This window comes from Fundulus heteroclitus, chromosome 18, assembly GCF_011125445.2.
Source record: "Fundulus heteroclitus isolate FHET01 chromosome 18, MU-UCD_Fhet_4.1, whole genome shotgun sequence".
Taxonomy (NCBI): Eukaryota; Metazoa; Chordata; class Actinopteri; order Cyprinodontiformes; family Fundulidae; genus Fundulus; species Fundulus heteroclitus.
In genome coordinates this window covers 12,422,678-12,440,864 of record NC_046378.1, presented here as the reverse complement: position 1 = coordinate 12,440,864, position 18,187 = coordinate 12,422,678, and the positions used below count along the sequence as shown (strand labels likewise).

Sequence of the window (18,187 nt, the reverse complement as noted above, 5' to 3'; positions counted from 1 at the left end):
GGTGGCACCAGCATACCAGATGGTTATGGAGGAGGTGAGGATGTACTCAATGATAATAATAAAGTATGTGTTCGATTAACTTCAGCAAGCTAGTATTGTTAAATGAAAACAGAATTCCAAAAGCATATGGGCAACTTTCTTTTCTTGTGGAGCAAGATTCAGATTACATAATTTGTGGAACAGTTGGACTAATACGTAAACAGGGGTGTAAAAGGATCTAGAAATCTGCTCTAAGTACTTTATAATTAAAGTCATTATTAGAAGTTGCAGCTTCTATTTTACAGGAGAAACATAAAAGATTTCTATCATACATCAACTGGTAAAAACACTTCCTGGGAACACAACCTAAAATATTTTCTACATTTATTATGTAGAAATTATGTATTATTTATAATGAGCAGTAGAAGTATGCTTCTACTGTTCTCTAACTCCAGTGCTGCTTCAGTGAGTGAGACAGTACTGGAGGCATCTTTAGAACCTGATCTGTGTTTAGACCATTTATATCTGGCTGAGCTTTCGAAGTCATCTTAAAACTTGTTTCATCTAAACCTTCTACTTGTATGTTAGACCTAATCCCAACCAAATTATTTAAGGAAGTATTCTCTTGCTCAATGTCCCCATTTTAGATATGATTTGTCAATCCTAAATGATAAATGGATATGTCTCCAGTAGATGTTAAGGTAGATGTTAAAAAAAAATCACATTTCTCCTATTTCAGCTTCCCTTTATTGGTTTCCTGTTAAATCAATAGAATTTAAAGTTATCCTTCTCACATATAAAGCGTATATACATCAGAGATCTGATTGTTCCACGGTCCAAACAGAGCACTTTGGTCTTAGACTGCATGCCTACTGGAGATTCCTAGCATCTCTATCATGCCTTGAACTTCACGTGAGTTTGTTCTGGACTCTTTGGTTACCATTTATATAATCTTTCTCTTCAATTAGTCATCCATTTTCTTCCTGCAACCCCATCCAGGGATGTTGGCTACAGTCCAGTGGACCTTCATTTTCTTAATAATATGAGCACCTATAATCAAAGGAACATGAAACTACTTGAAGATGGTCTTATAGCCTTTACCTTTAACATACTTGTCTATAACTTTACTTCTAATCTCCTGAGACAACTCTCTGCTTCGCTTTCTGCGATCCATGTTCAGTATGATACACACCATGTCACCAAACAGCACAATGACTATTTGTAACCCTTAATAGACAGACTGGCTGGTTACAAGCTTGAAGACATCTGAAATACTAATTACAAGGACACACCTCAGTTTAACATGTCCCTATGGTCAAATTATTTTGAATCTTTTCTAGGGGTACCATAATCTTTGTCCATGCCTGTTTCATTAGTTTGTGTTATATAATAATTCTGGTTTTTATTAGTCTATTTTCAGTAAATTTGTATTTATTATTACTTTTGTCATTTTCTTCAAGTGACCATTGTGGGATTATCTCTAATTAACAGGGGGGTACCAACAATTTTGTCCATGACTGTAGCTCAGTCTATGAAAGCCCAAAGAAAGTCCATGCAGCTTTTCCATAAAAACCTAACATGAAAAACACAAAGACAGATGACAGTGAATTTGTAATTGCAATTGTAATTGGTATGACAACTCGGAGTACACTATGATATTACAATATTTCAAAACAATTGTATAAAATGATAATTGCATTCATTTAAAAAGGAAAAGCAACAATTATCCCCAAACATGTCTAGCATATTGTATTGATTTTTACCTTTAAAATAATGTTATCTGCAACATTTATTCATTGTTATGATTTGGATTCATAGACATTGATGAAAATATTTAGTGACTGCTCTATCAATTTGTTTAAACTACGCTAAATTTGTGGACTACTAAGCCATTTTACAATTCTTTCTATAAAGAGTAAAATAAGACAAACAAACCAGTATTAGCTGAATAATTAGTTGGGTATCTGCTCAGGTAGCCAGTATCTAGTTGGCGGTTTAATAAAAATGCTGCATGTTGCTTTTCAACTACAGATATAAAACAACTTTACCTGAAGAGATATTTTACTTTCAAAACAATGACTGTCCATATTTTGTGGCTGCAAATATTTTCAAATTTGTCTTTCTTGCAGGGGAAAGAAAAGTTTGGGAGTCCTATTTAAGCAAGCTGACAGTCTGTGGGCAGCTACATTGCTCTATGTTTTATAAATACAGAGAAGCGAAGCAATAACTTATTTTCAAACCATGGTATACCTTGATACAAGTAATTGGCCCAAACCTTGCACAGTAGTTTTTTTTAAAGTTTTCAAAAGTGAAGTAAAAAGTGTAGCGGATGGGGGATGTTGTTCATGCTCATGTTGCTGAATTATTTATGGAATTTATTCTATTGTGATGTTTGTCTTCCTTTGGAAAAAGTTTATTTAAGATTGAGCTGGCAGCCTGTCAAGGCTCAGCAAGTCAGCCTTTGAATCTGTGTGTATGTGTATGCAATGGCGAGAGAATTCGGCAACCTGATGTTGTTGCTTTGCCATGCTGACACTGAGGGAAGGCGTCAGGTAATCATCCTACCAGCGTCATCATGGCAACTGGACTGTCGCTAGAGGTGACAGTTGAGGCACACCCCTGTCAGTGCAGGATGACAGGGTGTCCCCTCAGGGTCCCCCCCAGTGTACATGCCTATTTGGGTGTATGTATAGACTGCATTAATAAAAATAAGATAATTTAATCCACACAGACGGGCAACGAACTACACTCAGACTTATATTTGTATGTTTAAGTAAACCAACAATTCTTAATAATGGCTAAAACAGCAGTAAGAAGCAAACGAAAACAGACATTCTCACAGTCAACGTCTCTCCTTACAGACAATGCAGTGACATATGCACACTTCTTTTCAATCAGATTGTGTTGAGGTTTTGTTATCCATGTTGTATAATTGTTTTTCTTGACTGAAGCTTTCCCACATAGGCCAAAGATTAGTTTAGAAGTACATTTTTACTATGTTTGACCTATTTAATTGTTTTAGATTTAGATATCATTGGGACGTTTTAATGTAATACTTACATTTTACCTTAATTTTGCCAATGTATTTCTTGTATTTAAGAAATTTCTTTAACCATTTTATTGTTATTTTTTCTTCCATAAAGCACTTTGAATTACCTTGTTTATGAAGAGTACTATAGAAAAAACCTTGCCCTGCCTTCTAATTGCAGGTGCACCACTTTATTATGTAAACATGCATCTATTCAGCATGCACTTGTACCTGATTGGTCAATACATTCTCACTCCCTAGTCATCATATATTGATGCTTGGTCAGGTTCCCTCACCATCACAAGTTGACACACCGGATACCACCTTTTTGCCATTATTTGACGTGCAGGGTGCCCTCGTAAAATATTATTGCAATGCAGCATAAATTTTATAAACATTTAGGCATAAACATTTAGGCAAAACAACTGCGTTTACATGCATTTTCATGACATCTCTACTGAGAAGTATGTATATTATTTTAATAGTCTTCGGTCAGGGAAGGTAGACAGTCTTTCATTATAGTTTAGCCAAATATTTTAATGCGTTCTGTCTCAGAAAGACGGGAGGAAGTGACATTTTCTACCTACGCCACCGAGTTGCTCCAAGATTCCGGTTCACAACAAACTATTTTTAAGCAAAATATCTGCAGTTATGTACATTTTGATGACATCTATAGCGAAAGGTTTGCACAATTTATTTATAATCTTCGTTCAGGGAAGGAAGACAACCTTTCCTTTATTAGTTTTGTGAAGGAATTTTCAGTACGTTCTCAGAAAGACGTGAGATAGTTCTGTTGTTTTGCTCGTTGCCATTGCTACAACACAGTCACATACATCACTGACGTACACAGACTCCTGCGTTCGTAAAAAACAATATTTAAGGAAAACATCACAGTTCTATGCATTTTGATGACATCTCTAGCAAAACATTTGCATAATAAAGTTAGAATCTTCATTTAGGGAAGGTAGACAATCTTTCCCATACTAGGCCCAGACCTATTTAATTCCTGTCAGGAGAGGCTTATGTCTAACTTAACACTCATATATACCCATAGTGGTATTGACTCTCAGTTGGTGTCTGTATGAAGGCTTCCCAACTACCTTTGGGAATCTAGAATAAAATCTGTGCCTGTGACATAGGCTTGTGAATGCCAGTTACACCCATGCTAAATGTGTAAAGTTAGATTCTAATGTGTAAAATAGCTGGAGGTATAACTTTATAAGCATAACTTTATAAGATGCTTTAATGTTGACTTCAAACCAGGAAACAGCAGAAACTGTAACATGTGAAATTGCAGTCAGCTCCACAGCTGCTACAACACATAAATCTGTGCTCAACACTTTTGCAGGGACATTTTGAATTAAGGATACATTTTAATCACTTATTATGAGAAAATAACATTATCACCATAGTGTGCATTTACTTTTTTATTACATTTAATAAAAAACATATTCTTAATCCCAAAGGAAAATTAAGCATGGGTATAACTCATGTTATTGGAGTTTCTATAATGTGCTGTGCATGGCTGCATGCAGGAAGGATTTCCTGTAGCGGTCTGTAGATCTGGAGAAGCTTCTCACAGAAAACACTTTGTTGTTGTATGACAATCTGATGAAGAGGATGCTCAGGGTTGTCCATAATGTTCTTTGTTTTATGAGGAATATTTCCATTTAAAATTATCTTCACAGGTTCTAGATGAGTCCACAGAACAGAGTTGGCTTTCTTTTTTGATGAAGCTCAACAAGCTTTCATCATGTCAGTGACTCTGATGCTTCAAGTCAGTTGCATCTGATGCTGCCCCAACAGATAATGGCAGAAGAGATAACACACTACACAACAGAAAAGATCTGCAGCATGTAGCTACAAATACTGACCAAAGCTTCTTCAAGATGTCCAATATGTGACCTTTATTCCTTTAAAAATTACGTCACTTAGATACTTACTTGCCAGTTGATGCTGCACATCATTGTTTTTATATGGGCTTTTAAAGGGGATGCATCTTCTTTCTTGGTTCTAATAAACAAAATTAATTATGTAACCCCTGCCACTTTGTGTTATGATTGTGTGTGTTGATTAATGTTCTTGATGACTTGTGAACAAACTATTGGTCTGTATTTCTTATAATTTTCAATAAAAGTTATTTAATGTTAATCAAATAACTCTCGGTCTTTAGCTGTTGTCCGGTGAATATCAGGCCAATTGGCTTTGATATTAGGACAACAGTTGAAATAGTAATTTGACCACTGGCATTCTTCTAACAGCAAACTCTGCACACATATGGAATAAATGAGTGACAAGTATAAGAATGTATTAACAGAAATAAAAGCTCATCCGGGGAATGCCGTTATAGAATGTTTCCTTGTATCAATAATATATTTCAATCAACGAATCCTCTCTACTAGGCTAGTAAATTTTACCTAAAACTACCAAGCAAATACAAAATTAAAGAAACCCAGGAACTTTGTACACACAAATAAAAAAAGGACAAATGAAAATAGTTGAAAATCATCACCATAAGAATTATTCAGGGAATTTAAAGTTCACTGAAGATCTAAGTTAGTGAACCAAAGTTCATCTTGAAGAATTGGAATAAGGTTAAATTAGCTTAAAGGTAGATTCGTCAATTTTTCCTAAAGTTTCCCCAAGTCCCTTTTTAAAGGAATCCATGATTTGTTGTAAAAATGTACTTTATTTGAGAAATATCTATTTTAGATGTAAAAAGCAATACAGTGAAAATACGGTTTAAGCGGTTTAGTTTTTAGAAATATTAATAAAATATTGTTACACGGACGTTGCCATGTTGTTTATGCTGCAATTCTAGGTAAATGGACGTATACTAGGTCCGGTCAGCCGAAACAGCAATGAGCAAAGTTAAATGTTTTCAGTTTGAACTGGAGTGGGTTGAAATTTATGACAATGTAGTAATGTAATAATAATAATAATAATAATAATAAGTACCGCTCGTAGAACTGTGTGATCCGGCACATAAACACACCATGGCCATTGTCAAATAAAGTTGTGGTTGCATCATGCTCTGGGGGTGCTTCTCTTCAGCAGGGACAGGGAAGATGGTCAGAGTTGATGAGAAAATGGATGGAGCTAACCTGACTCTCGCAAGATGAATGTAGTTCCACCGAGCTCCACACAACTCCACACATCCACCTGGGATTGCTCCATTGGAGATGTATTTCCTTGCATATGATTGAATAAACCACTTGTCTTTAATCTTTGTTGACGTGCTACAAGCTTTTCCTAAAACCGGTTGGAAGAAGGGTGAAAACATTGTTTTGTAGTAACAAAAGCCTTCAAAGCCGTTCTCTGCTGTTCTTTAAAAATATTCGGTAGATATGGAGAACACTGATGACATAGCAGCATCAATGTTACCACTTCCACGCTGTGAGCCGCCATTGTTGTCTGAATTAAAACAGTCACTGTTCCGATACGTCACATCTACGAAAATCCCGCCCGGCGATCCTGATTGACTTGTCCGTTTTATGTGGTATTGAAATCCCTCTCAATGCCAGTGATTCCAGATGGATATGTTGACGCCGTGTGGAGCTCAGCGGAACTACACCCATCTAGCGAGAGTCAGGTTAGGACGGAGCCAAATCCAGGGCAATCTTGGAAGAAAACCTGTTTGAGTCTGCAAAAAAGACTTGAGACTGGGGCAAAGGGTTACCTTCCAGCAGGACAACGACCCTGAACATAAACCCAGGGCTGCAATGGAATGGTTTAAAAACATATTCATGTGTTAGAATGGCCCAAAGTCCAGACCTAAACCCAAATCGAGAACATCTGGCAAGATCTGAAAACTACTGTTCACAAGCGCTCTCCATCTAATCTTACTGAATTTGAACTGTTTTGCAAAGAAGAATGGGAAACTATTTCAGCCACTAGATGTGCAAAGCTGGTAGACACATTCCCTAAAAGACTTGCAGCTGTAAATGCAGCAAAAGGTGGTTCCACAAAGTATTGACTCAGGGGAGATGAATAATTTTGCACTATTCTCTTTTGAGTTTATTCGTAAAAATAAAAATAAATCATGTATACCTCTCTTTCTACTTTACAACTGAATACCACTTTGTGTTGGTCTTTCACATAAAATTTCAATAAAATGTTTGTCGTTATAATGTGACGATATGTGGAAAAGTTCAAGGAGTTTGAATACTTTGGCAAGTCATTGTATTTCTCTATTAACATCACTAAGCAATAACTTCCAAAGAAAATTAAACTGAACGTAAAAATCTGCGAAGCAATTAGGAGAGCAACGTGGACACCTACTGTATACTGTACATGAAGGTAAGACAAGAGCTTGTCTCTGTAAGCCATAAGATCTCCAGACAAAGCTTCATTAAATCTGAGGCTCAAGCAAGGCTCAACTGAAGATGCTCTACTATGTTTAACCCAAAGTGCCTATTATTGCCGAGAATCCCTCAAAATCCGATTATGCCATACTTTTTTGAGTAGACTATTGTTATGCTGATTACTTTAATGCATCAATGACGTATGTTCTATGTAGCCTGAGTGTATGAAAAAGGTGCACCTATTGTCACATTACAACGACAACATTTTATTGTGATCTTACAGACAGACAGAATGATAGAGAGAGAAACAAAGGGGGGCCTCAAACAGCCATGCAAGTTGGCAACACCTGAAAAAAAGTTTAACTGTGAATAAGTCGTAGCATATTTACTATTTACAGTAAAGCCTGTGTAAAGAAGATACAGTAGTAATTCTGCATGGAAAACACAAAACAATTTAAAGTAGGTATATATAAAAATATTCTAATACAACTAATAATAACTGACCATGATAGTCTAAGTCTCTTTTTCTGTTCTGTTATGAAGAATGCTCAACACAACTTGTATTGGTGCAAACTCTGAACCTGAACTTCTCATTAGATTATTATTAATAAATTAGTATCTGAAAGGCCAAACCCTGAAAAGAATAACTATTTACATGATAAGTGTTATTTACACAGCACTCCTCTTTTGTCACAAAGTTATTTCCTTTCATTCTTTTCCCTACTTCATACCTTCATCCTCATTGGATCTATTGTAATAACCAATAGTGATCAACAGAGATTTATTTTCTTAAACACTTCACAGCCATCTAATATTAAAACAAAAATTACAAAGTAGCTAAGAAAGCTCCTGCTATCATGCTGCTAATGTCACACCTGTCTTACATATTTTTTTCAGCCTATCAAATATTATACTACAATTGTTTCCAAAATTGTTGAATGTCTAGAATTGTGTTTGTGTAGGAGATTAATGCTGGGAAGTTTGACTTTTTTTAGTGCAACAAGAGCCAGCTACAACAAAGTTTGCAACATGCAAGGACAGCTGACTGAGATTGCAAGACAACAGAAAAGATAAAGACAAGTTAAAAGACAGTCATATGTTCATAACAGGTAATCTAACTCCCAATCCAGGATGCAGCAGCAGTTTATACACATTATTACTTTACAAAATGTAAACAAAACAATGTATGTGTAAAGTCAGGGCAACATTATTTCAGTTTTTGGTGTCCTTTGTACTATTTAGATAATTTTACTATGTGCACGACTGATTTTTACATAAGGAAAAACAAAACCACATTTTTGGTCTATACTTAGCCCATGGAAAATCTGACTGCATTTCTTTGTGGTAAATATGCAAAAATATAGAAATTATTGACATGAGATTATCTGAAACAAATTTGTCACAGGTGCAAAACAATAAAATACATATTATCAAATTTTGTTTTACAAAGTTAATTGTCAAAAGTACAAATGTGGTAAAAGCTTTGTTTGACATAACACTCATATATGAAGGACAGAAACGATGATAGAAAAACAGAGTGAGTTGGTGTTGTTCTGGGAAAAAGAAATCCTTATTCCATAGCAAACACAGTTGACTTCATCTGTACTTTGATTATATAGCATTTCAATCTGAAAAACTCACACGGAAAGAAAAGACAATTAAGAGAATTTTATTGATACAATATTTTAAGTCTTTGGCGCTCAGACCTCGGCAGGAAACATTAACGCTGAATTATACTTTAATATGCATAAGCATATGTGGTGTATGAGAACAGAGATGTTTCCCCCCAGGCCTGAAACTGGTGGTGGAGTGGAGATAGACGAAGTTGGTTCAGTTCATAGACTGCTGGTTCACTCGGGGACCCGGAAAGATAAATGTGCAGCTTGGGTAAATACAGGTTTGCATGAACTGTCCATGATGAGCAAGCATGAAGCGACAATGGAGAGGAAAAACTCCCCTTTGGAAAGAAACCTCTGGTAGAACCACGCTCAACGTGGCGGTCTTCTGCCGGACCGATTGAGATGTGACAGGGAATGCAGTAAGAGTCCGGGAGGAATCACACTCTGATAGGGACGAGGTTGAAGGAGCACTGTGGAAAAGCCGGATGGAGCTTGGCTACGATGGTGGAGAAGGGGATGGAGGTGGGGTGAATCGGGGTCATCTGATTCAAAATCTGACATTGCGCAACCACTGCTTGCCCTTTACTGGGTAGCAGGCTGAGACGTGGATTTGAAGTTCTTTTAAGATGAACTCAGGACGCTGATGGCTTCATGGAGGTGCGGTTCAAAGCTGATTGGCTTGCGACGGAGGCGGATGAACCTCTGATTGGATGGAGGTAAGTAATTCAGTTTCTTCAATTGAACTTCGGCCTCGGCTTCATTTTTAACTAACTATTCACCAAATTGCACTAATAGTTGCTAAAGCAGCACTAGTGTCACACATGCTATATGCCTCATACAGCCGAATTCAACATGACTTTTCAACATGTTGTTCAGCCCAGGTTGATTGACTGAACTCATGTATTCAGCCAAAGTGTTAGATAGATTTCATTAAATACTCTTTTTTTTTGCCACCGCAACCCTGAAAAATGCTTCAGTTGCAAGCTTTACAAGTTGCTGCTTCACAAAGTAAGATGCTTTATGGAAATAGGGCAGCCTTTTTATGGTAAAGCACAGTGTAAACCAAATGGAGGTAAATAAAAATAGATAAAAACAAAAACGCATCTACTAGCTATTACCTCATTTTAAATATATAGGCACACCTCATTAAACTGAAATCTGTGTTTATAAAAGGCTTGGTTGTCAAATAAAAGTACCTTTTGAAAATAAACATAAAGCAGGTATTAAACATACCTTTCGTTAAGCCCACATTTCTGTATTTTTTATTGGTTTGATGTAATATTCTAATCTTAAATGTGTAATGTGTTAAATGTGTTTTCATTAGCTATGAGCAGTAAATCATCATTATCAACAGAAATCAGTCTGTGTGTAAATATTCCACATTCTACATTCTTCTATATATCTTTAATTAGAATACTGGTGAGATATTGTATATACATGTTTAACGCCGCTAGATCAAACCAATAAAATTCTTTGTGTCAATATAACCACAATTATAACAGCCAAAAGAGGAACGGCTTGAAATAACATGACAAGTAAAATTAGAGGTAAACCTGCACCCGAAGTTCTGCCACTTTGACCTTTACAGTGGTTGACTATATGGGCATTAGCCCGCCTCATTTTTAAAAGGTGTTTCACTTTTCTCATCTCTTCCTTCCAAAGTGGATTTTCTGCTTGACCTTTACAGGTAGAGGAATCCCTCATGTCGCTGCACTTTCGACTGGAGTGCTTGTCTGTCTGTGTCTATTTTTCACTGTCTTTTCCTTGTTGTTTCCAACTCACTTTAGGTTGCTGCACACTTTTCCAACTTTCTCTGGTTTCAGCACAATGTCCATAGGGCACCCCACCCAGGCATTTGTATGACTTCATGTTATAACACCAGCGATTTGCTATCCAGATTTCTTACCATTAAGATATGGAGCCCAAAGTACAAATGTGATAAAAGCCTTTTGGTTTTACATATGCAAAAAATGCAATACTGTAAAGCTTATTCCAAACGCAATACTGTAAAGCTTATTCAGCAGAACATCACTCAGGCTATTTGTTAAATATTTTTAGTGATGTAAGCAAGTTTCAACAGTCTCATGTACACATAATCAACTACCCTTTTGAATTAATACAAGTAAGATATGATAAAATAGATAATCTGCAATCCATAACAAACATTTCTGAAATGATACCAATTTTGGAAAACAAATACTAAGACTGTTCCAAGAACATAGTTTGGATTTTTATACAATTAAACTGAATGTCACTAAGTTCAACACAATGCTCCACGTGCACATGTATTAGAGACCATTTCCTTTGAGTTCTGAGAAGATGGCACTTTTTTTTTTTACACTTCATGCTAACCTTGTTAACAGGAGGTCATGGCTTGTCATTGCTTCTTTGTTACAATTAATTTATCCTCTCTTGGTCTCAAACAGACAAGCTAAAAGTTCGATGAATATTTATTTTATACTAATAGTTTAATTGTGTCGAGAAATTTGGCAAACATGTTCTTTGTTTGATCAGGCTAAAAATTTATTGATGTCTTAAGCCAAAAATGTATTATGAATATGACTTCCTTGATATGAATATAACTATCATATCCTATGACTGGCCTAGTATTACGTCACAACTACTTTCTTCTAAATTGCATTGATTTATCTAAACGTTGCCTTGGTCTCTTTGCTGGAGCTTTCCCAGCACTGCCCTTAGCTTCCTTTGGGAAGTGTACAACCAAGACTCACCCTCTCTCCTCCTTCTCCTTACTCATGTTTTCTTTCAGCTGTTCCAGTTTCTCTTCCATCTCCTTGCTCTCGCTGGCAAGAGCCGTGGTGTCCAGTTGCAGTTTTTGCAGGTTCCTATAGCAACAAAGACACATGCAAATGCATGCAATCAGGTCCCAACAATCAATCACACAAACGACTTGTTCCGTTAGATTGGACAGAAAGGCTTTCATCGATATATGTTCAATTCATCTTCTGCGCTAGTAGACTCCTGTTCCCATGACTAAATCAATACTTCAATCAATTAGTTACGGGATCAGCGTACCGCAGAGCAAGGCATCAACCAAGTCAATTATATGCAGGCAGATGAAAAAACTACAGTAAGGGACAGAAAGGAATCTTGCACTGCAAAGAAAAAAAAAAGTCACATAAATTGAAAGATAGCACCTTTCTTTTATCTGTATAGCACCTTTCGCAGACATTAAAAGTCAATCATTAATTTAATCACCTAAAAGAGATACCGCACTGAAAACCGCAGAATCCAGCTTATAGGCTATAACTCAAACAAAAGTCAATTTTCTTGAAGCCTTTCTCATGATAAAATTTGAATGCCTACAGATGAGTCGCAAATAAATAGCACACAGTAGTCAAGGGACGCTAATGGGCTTCTAGTGAACGCCCCAAATCACATTATTGATCTCATATTACCTGGCATTGAGCTTGACAGATCTGGTCTTGTTGTTTGGAACCACAAAGTCATTTAAGTCCATGCCCTTTATTTCCAGTGGCAGCAGAATTTCGTCCAGGTCTTGCGCTGTGCTTCTGCAAAAAAGATAAATAAATAAAAACTCCGGCAGGAATACAGAGATGGCATAAAATAAGGAGTTGTGTATTTTCCAGAGTAGCTTGCACACAGCTATAAATGGATAAGCCCAGAGTGAAATGAGCTAAAAAAAAAATACAAAAGAAAGATCTAACCTTCAGTTAATTTTAAAAAAATTATCTGGCAAATATACAGGTTCTATACAGACAGATAAAGCTGCTAGCGACATAGCTGGTGACAGCAACAGCCTTTATATGTAAAACATTTCACCATCAGAATATGGTTTATGGGGACATCTGAAGAGATTTCCAGAGACAGCCAGTGACCATCTTAGGACAGCGCACACATAATGTATGCAGCTGTCCATGTTAAACTTACATTTCAGAGTAATCATTTCCAGATCATGTTAACTCTCTTGAAGAACCTGACCTTCAAACTAGGCAAGGACAGGTTTGAATTGCTCCCAGTATATTAACCTTGAGCATCAGTACAGTAGTTTCACACTGTTGAGGTATTTATGCAGGAGTTTCAACAAGTCGAAATGTAAGTTTTGAAGTCGAAATGTAATTACTATTATTCCTGCAGCCATCAAAATGTAGAGTAAACACCAGCTACATTTGGTACTAGTCTTTAAGTTCTTATTACACAAGGTATTTGTTCTTCCTATTCTGCTCTTTAAAGTAACAAGAAGCTGATTTTAAATGAACTGAACTTATATAGCGCTTTTCCAGTCGTATTGACCACATTCACCCAATCGCTCTCACTAACGCACACACATTCACACACCGATACGCAGCTCGGCAGGTGACTTTGGGTTAAGTGTCTTGCCCAGGGGCACATCGACAAGTGACAAGGGGAAGCTGGAATCAAACTCACAACCTTCAAGATGACTACTCAACCCATCAAGCCACAGTTGCCCATATTAGCTGGTTTGACAGTTCTATCAGGCTGATTGGGTAGCTAGCCTGCAGCCAGCTGCTTGACAGACATGCTGCTCATAGCAGTCGTTTTAATACAGAATTAACATATTAAGATAAATTGATTTTGCATCTTTAGTTTTCATACCACAACTGTCCATGCTTTTAGAAACCAGAAATATTTCATTATGGCATGGAGGTGATCAGCCTGTGGTTCTGCTGTGGTGTAATGGAGGCCTAAGGGTCACCCTCTTGGCTTTGAGGGTGACCCTTAGGTTATCTGCACTGTTGGATCTGGTGTCTTTCATCTTTAGCTTAACAGCACCCCTTAAGTCCTCTATAGCCCCAGTTCCTCCAGCTCAATCTGGCTGCGCACTGGTTTCAGGGCCAGCCTGGGTTCCTGCTCAACAATGGGATAAAACCAAGTGGAATCAAGAGGAGATCTGAGTGAACACACTGCTTTTCAGTGATTGATCGAGGGGCGAGGAGAAATTTGAAGGTTTCTCGCCGAGGAAGTCTATATTATTAATATTATTAATATTACGGACCACCATGAACGAAGTGGGTCAAACTGAAATATAATTTAGCCATTTACAATCCATGAACCACACTGGAAGGGGAAAAAAAAGAAAGATAAAGGACACTTCAGCTTTCTATACGCAGACGCGCCATATCAGATATGCGGATTTATCAAGGCTTTCTGTCATTTTACCCTGGCTGAAAGCTGTTTTGTCTCTGAAGTGTCCATCCATCCAATGAGCTGTGCCTCATTTTATTATTAGTTTAAGATGATGTGTGATCCAGATATTTACCCCGGTGGATTACTTTATCCTTAAAAAATATCGAAAACAATATTGCATATAATTATACAAACATTATTTGTATATTTTCCTTTCATTTATGCTTTATTCATTATGGTTTATTTTTTTATCACCTACCATTTCTTGCAGATTTTTTTTAAGTGTCAATGTTGCGAACAGGCCGTGTGGTGTGGTGAATGGGGGCTAAAGCCACCCTTAGGAGGCGCTTCTTTCATCTAAAAAGAGGATTTAGGACCACTGAGTTACTGTCAAGTTATTTTTCTTCTTAGCTCAGGTAAGATGCTTATGGTGTTGTCTCTGGTTCAAGAATGGCTTGATGCAAAAATGCAACATTCGTAGCTAATGTGTAGGAATCATTTGTGTGCAGTGGTCCACACGGTCTGCATCAGCAAATTATAATCCCCAGATTATTGAATAGATTTGCCTTGACAGTCATTTCAAGGTTGTAGTTATCACAATTGCTGGTGCACATCTTCCTACAACGATATTTCCTTTTACTCTTTCAATGAACAATGTATGAATAATCTTAGCACAAAGCAAGGGTACAGTGTGTTAAAATATTTTTTTATTATATTTTAACACACTGAGATAAACACATACACAACACTGTGGGCTGCAATATAAGTATTTAGCAAAAAGGGTGCTAAACATTTTAACATCTGTCTGAAAACATGAAAAAAATATTTCAAACAAACGTTACCATCAAATTAAATAAATTAAATCCTCCAAAGAAACTTTAATGTGGAATTAGGATAAATATTAACTATTTCTTGAAAAAACAAAAAACAGGTATTGATTTACCTGTAAGAAAAATGTATTCATCTGTAGCAGATACAGCCCAAATGTGTTCTATCTCTTTAATAACACCTAAATCATAATCAATATTCTTGAACAACATTTGTTTTTTGTTTGCTTTTTTCCCCCCTATCTTATTCAAACTAACCACCGCTAAAAAACACACACCTCTATTTAGCTTAAAAGCGATGAAAACCGAAGCTAATGGCGAACTTCGGCCCAGCGACACAGCGATGAGTTTTGCTGACGCAACGCAGAGAAGTTTAAACTTACCCTGAAAACGGAAGCGAATCGTCGAGTAATGAGTTGTTTACTTTTATGTCAGTTTTCCGTATCGTTGTCAGTATGATTTTGGCCAACAGCTGCGTAGAAGCACGGCGTTTCTGTTGGCATGTAGTCACTATGGCAACCGCAGCCGGAAGTTCATTTGCGTTGAATCCCTCCGCGTGCGCGTTGAATCCCTCCGCGTGCGCGTTGATGCGAGCTTCTACCCTCCTGCGGGCGTTTGATGACTAATCCTCAACTTTACTGCTATGGGACTTCCTTTGTTAGATAAATAAGCATACAGTTCAAAAGCATCTACCTCCCTGTTGCCTAAATAATCATGAGTGGTGGGAATTCCTTGTAAATGATACTTCCTCTCAGCATCAAGATCAATTTAGGCACTGACTAAAGCTTTGAAGCCCACTATTTTTTCTATTTTAGCATTCCTTCGAGTTGTTTTGACTCAATGGAAAGGAAAATCTCTAGATATTTCACGTTGACAACCTTAAGAGAACAGAGAAGAAGTAATTTCCCACAAGCCCCAATATAAATGCTCAGGAATTAATTTGAACAGACCAAAGTGAAAACCATGGACTTGTAAATATACATGTGCATTAGAGGGATTGTCTGTAGGGACACCATATTACTATATCTTTATCATAAAATTGCTAATGAGTAGGCAACTATTTAGGCATTTATGCCTTATGCAACTTTTGTTTTCTTAAAATGAAAAGTTTAAATGTACCTTTTTTGTGTTTCTTCAGTTTATTAGAAAAGCACTTCCTTTGCATTACAGTTCAAGAAAAGCAACACAGCTGCTGCTGGTGCTGATACCAGAGCACCACCACCATCTTTTTTTACAACCCACAACTATATAACTAATAAAATGTTGAAAGCTTTATATAAATAATGTTGTAGCAGAAGTAAAGATGTTACGCTGGATATGTACTTATTTTTCTCCACAGATATTTTTGATTAAAAAAAATCCATCCATTGCACCACCATCTGTGTTGCTATTCTAAAATATTAAATCTTGTGAGTTGTTTCCCTTTATACATTATAAAGTAATAACAATTCTGATGTCATCATTGATTATTACAAAGTGATTTACCAAACACTGTTTTCCACATTCTGATGAATTACAACTACAAAGAATTTTGTGTTTAACCAACACAAAATAGAGCATAATTGTGAAGTTATGGGCAAAATTAAAACTGGTGCATTTGTATTCAGAGCCCGTTAGTCCTATTTTGTACAATCACCTTTTGTTTTAAATATGGTTTTATGTCTTTGGGGATATGTCTCTACCAGCTTTGTACATCTAAAGACTGAGATCTTTGACTGTTCTTCTTTGACAATTAGCCCAAACTCTGTCAGATAGGTAGGAAGTTGTCTTTAAAATGCAAGTCTTGCCACAGATTGTCAATTGTATTTATGCCTAGACTTCTGACTAGGCCACTCCAAAATAGTAATATGCTTTGATCTAAACTATCTCAATGTAAGTTTCGCTGAATGTTTGTTGTTTTCCTGGAGCAAACTCCCAGTCTCTTTTCCGACGGCCTCCAACAGGTTTTCTTTAGTGATTGTCCTATATTTAGCTGCATCCACTTTAACATTAACTTTGTCCACCTGCTCTTATCTTGCTAATGAAAAGCAGACCACAACGTCAACAGCCCCTGTAGTTACCATGGTCGGTCACCTTGGCTGTTTGTGTTGTTGGCCCAGACTGTCAGTTTAAGTGACCTTATCTTAGTGGTTGTACAGTTGTGCCATACTCTTCATTTTCAGATGATGAATTAAAAGCTGCTCTGTGAGATCTTCAAAATGTAGGATATCGTTATATAACCCAACCAGGCAACTAGCTAGGTGACTAGGTGACTTCGAAAAGCAGGTGGCTGTACTGAGGATCAAGTATATCATATATATATCATATATATATGATATATATATATACAGTAAAATTCTTTAAATTTGAATATTATCAACAAGTCAGATTGTCTCAGTAATCCAAATAACTAAGGTACACACATAATATAGATTAATTACTTACAGACTGATGTTTCAGTGCCTTTATTTCAGTTAAAAGTCATCATGTTTGTGCTTGCATATAGTAAAAACATCACATTTAAGGTTAGAATATTAGGTATATCAAAATAAAAATTTTATACACAAATGTAGGCTTAATGAAAATTCTGTTTAATACTTGCTCAAAGAATATTATTTTCAAAAGGTACTTTCATTCAGACAACTGAGCCTCATTGGAACCCGTCACGAACGGAACAGCTGGAACCAGTATTCAGGCCGGACAAGCGGGAAATATGTTTAAAAGAAGGTTTATTGTCAGGATCGGTAATGAGCGGAACCAGGATGACTGGTATGTATAATGAGCAGGGCAAAACAAAGCTTGTAGTCAATAAACAGTCCTAAGTCAAAACCGGGTAATCAGAAATGCAGGACAGTCCAGAACAGAGTCTGAGTCAGGAAACGCAATCAGGTGCGATACATGGACAGGCTAACAGGCTAGACGAGATCGGCAAGCTTGGTGGTCAAGTAGCAGGTCCGGTTCAGTACACAACAGGCAGAGATAACAGACAGGGAAAAGGCAAGCTCAGAATGTCCAGGTACAGGCTAGGTCAGGCACACAAGTTAGCAGTCTGAAACAGGCAGGAAAATCAGGTAACCAGGGATCAGGCTGGCTCAGATATCAGGAGGCAATCGGGTCAGTATTGACGGGTCAATCAGAAATGAGAACGCTCGATAAAACTCACCGAAAGGCTTGTAATGATCTGGCACTGATGACTGGTCCGCAGGCTGGTTAAATACTAACAGATGCAGGTGGATCAGGAGAGTGGTAATGAGAACTGGGTTAAGCTAAGCAGGTGTGTGAAATGAGTGATCAGACCAGGCATCAGTGTCGAGATCCTGA

At 37.0% G+C, this 18,187-nt stretch overlaps 1 protein-coding gene across 1 annotated transcript in view; it reads right to left on the bottom strand.

Annotated features, from left to right (window-relative positions):
* Window positions 1–15,398, bottom strand: part of zbbx (zinc finger, B-box domain containing) — a 61,123-nt gene extending 45,725 nt beyond the window's left edge. The window contains exons 1-3 of the mRNA XM_036150100.1: window positions 15,271–15,398; window positions 12,350–12,463; window positions 11,663–11,776 (exon numbers count right to left, since the gene is read on the bottom strand). Of these exons, the coding sequence (XP_036005993.1) occupies window positions 11,663–11,776; window positions 12,350–12,411 (176 nt within the window). The 5' untranslated portion in view covers window positions 12,412–12,463; window positions 15,271–15,398. The remainder of the gene's footprint in view (window positions 1–11,662; window positions 11,777–12,349; window positions 12,464–15,270) is intronic.
* Between the last annotated feature and the right edge of the window lie 2,789 nt (window positions 15,399–18,187).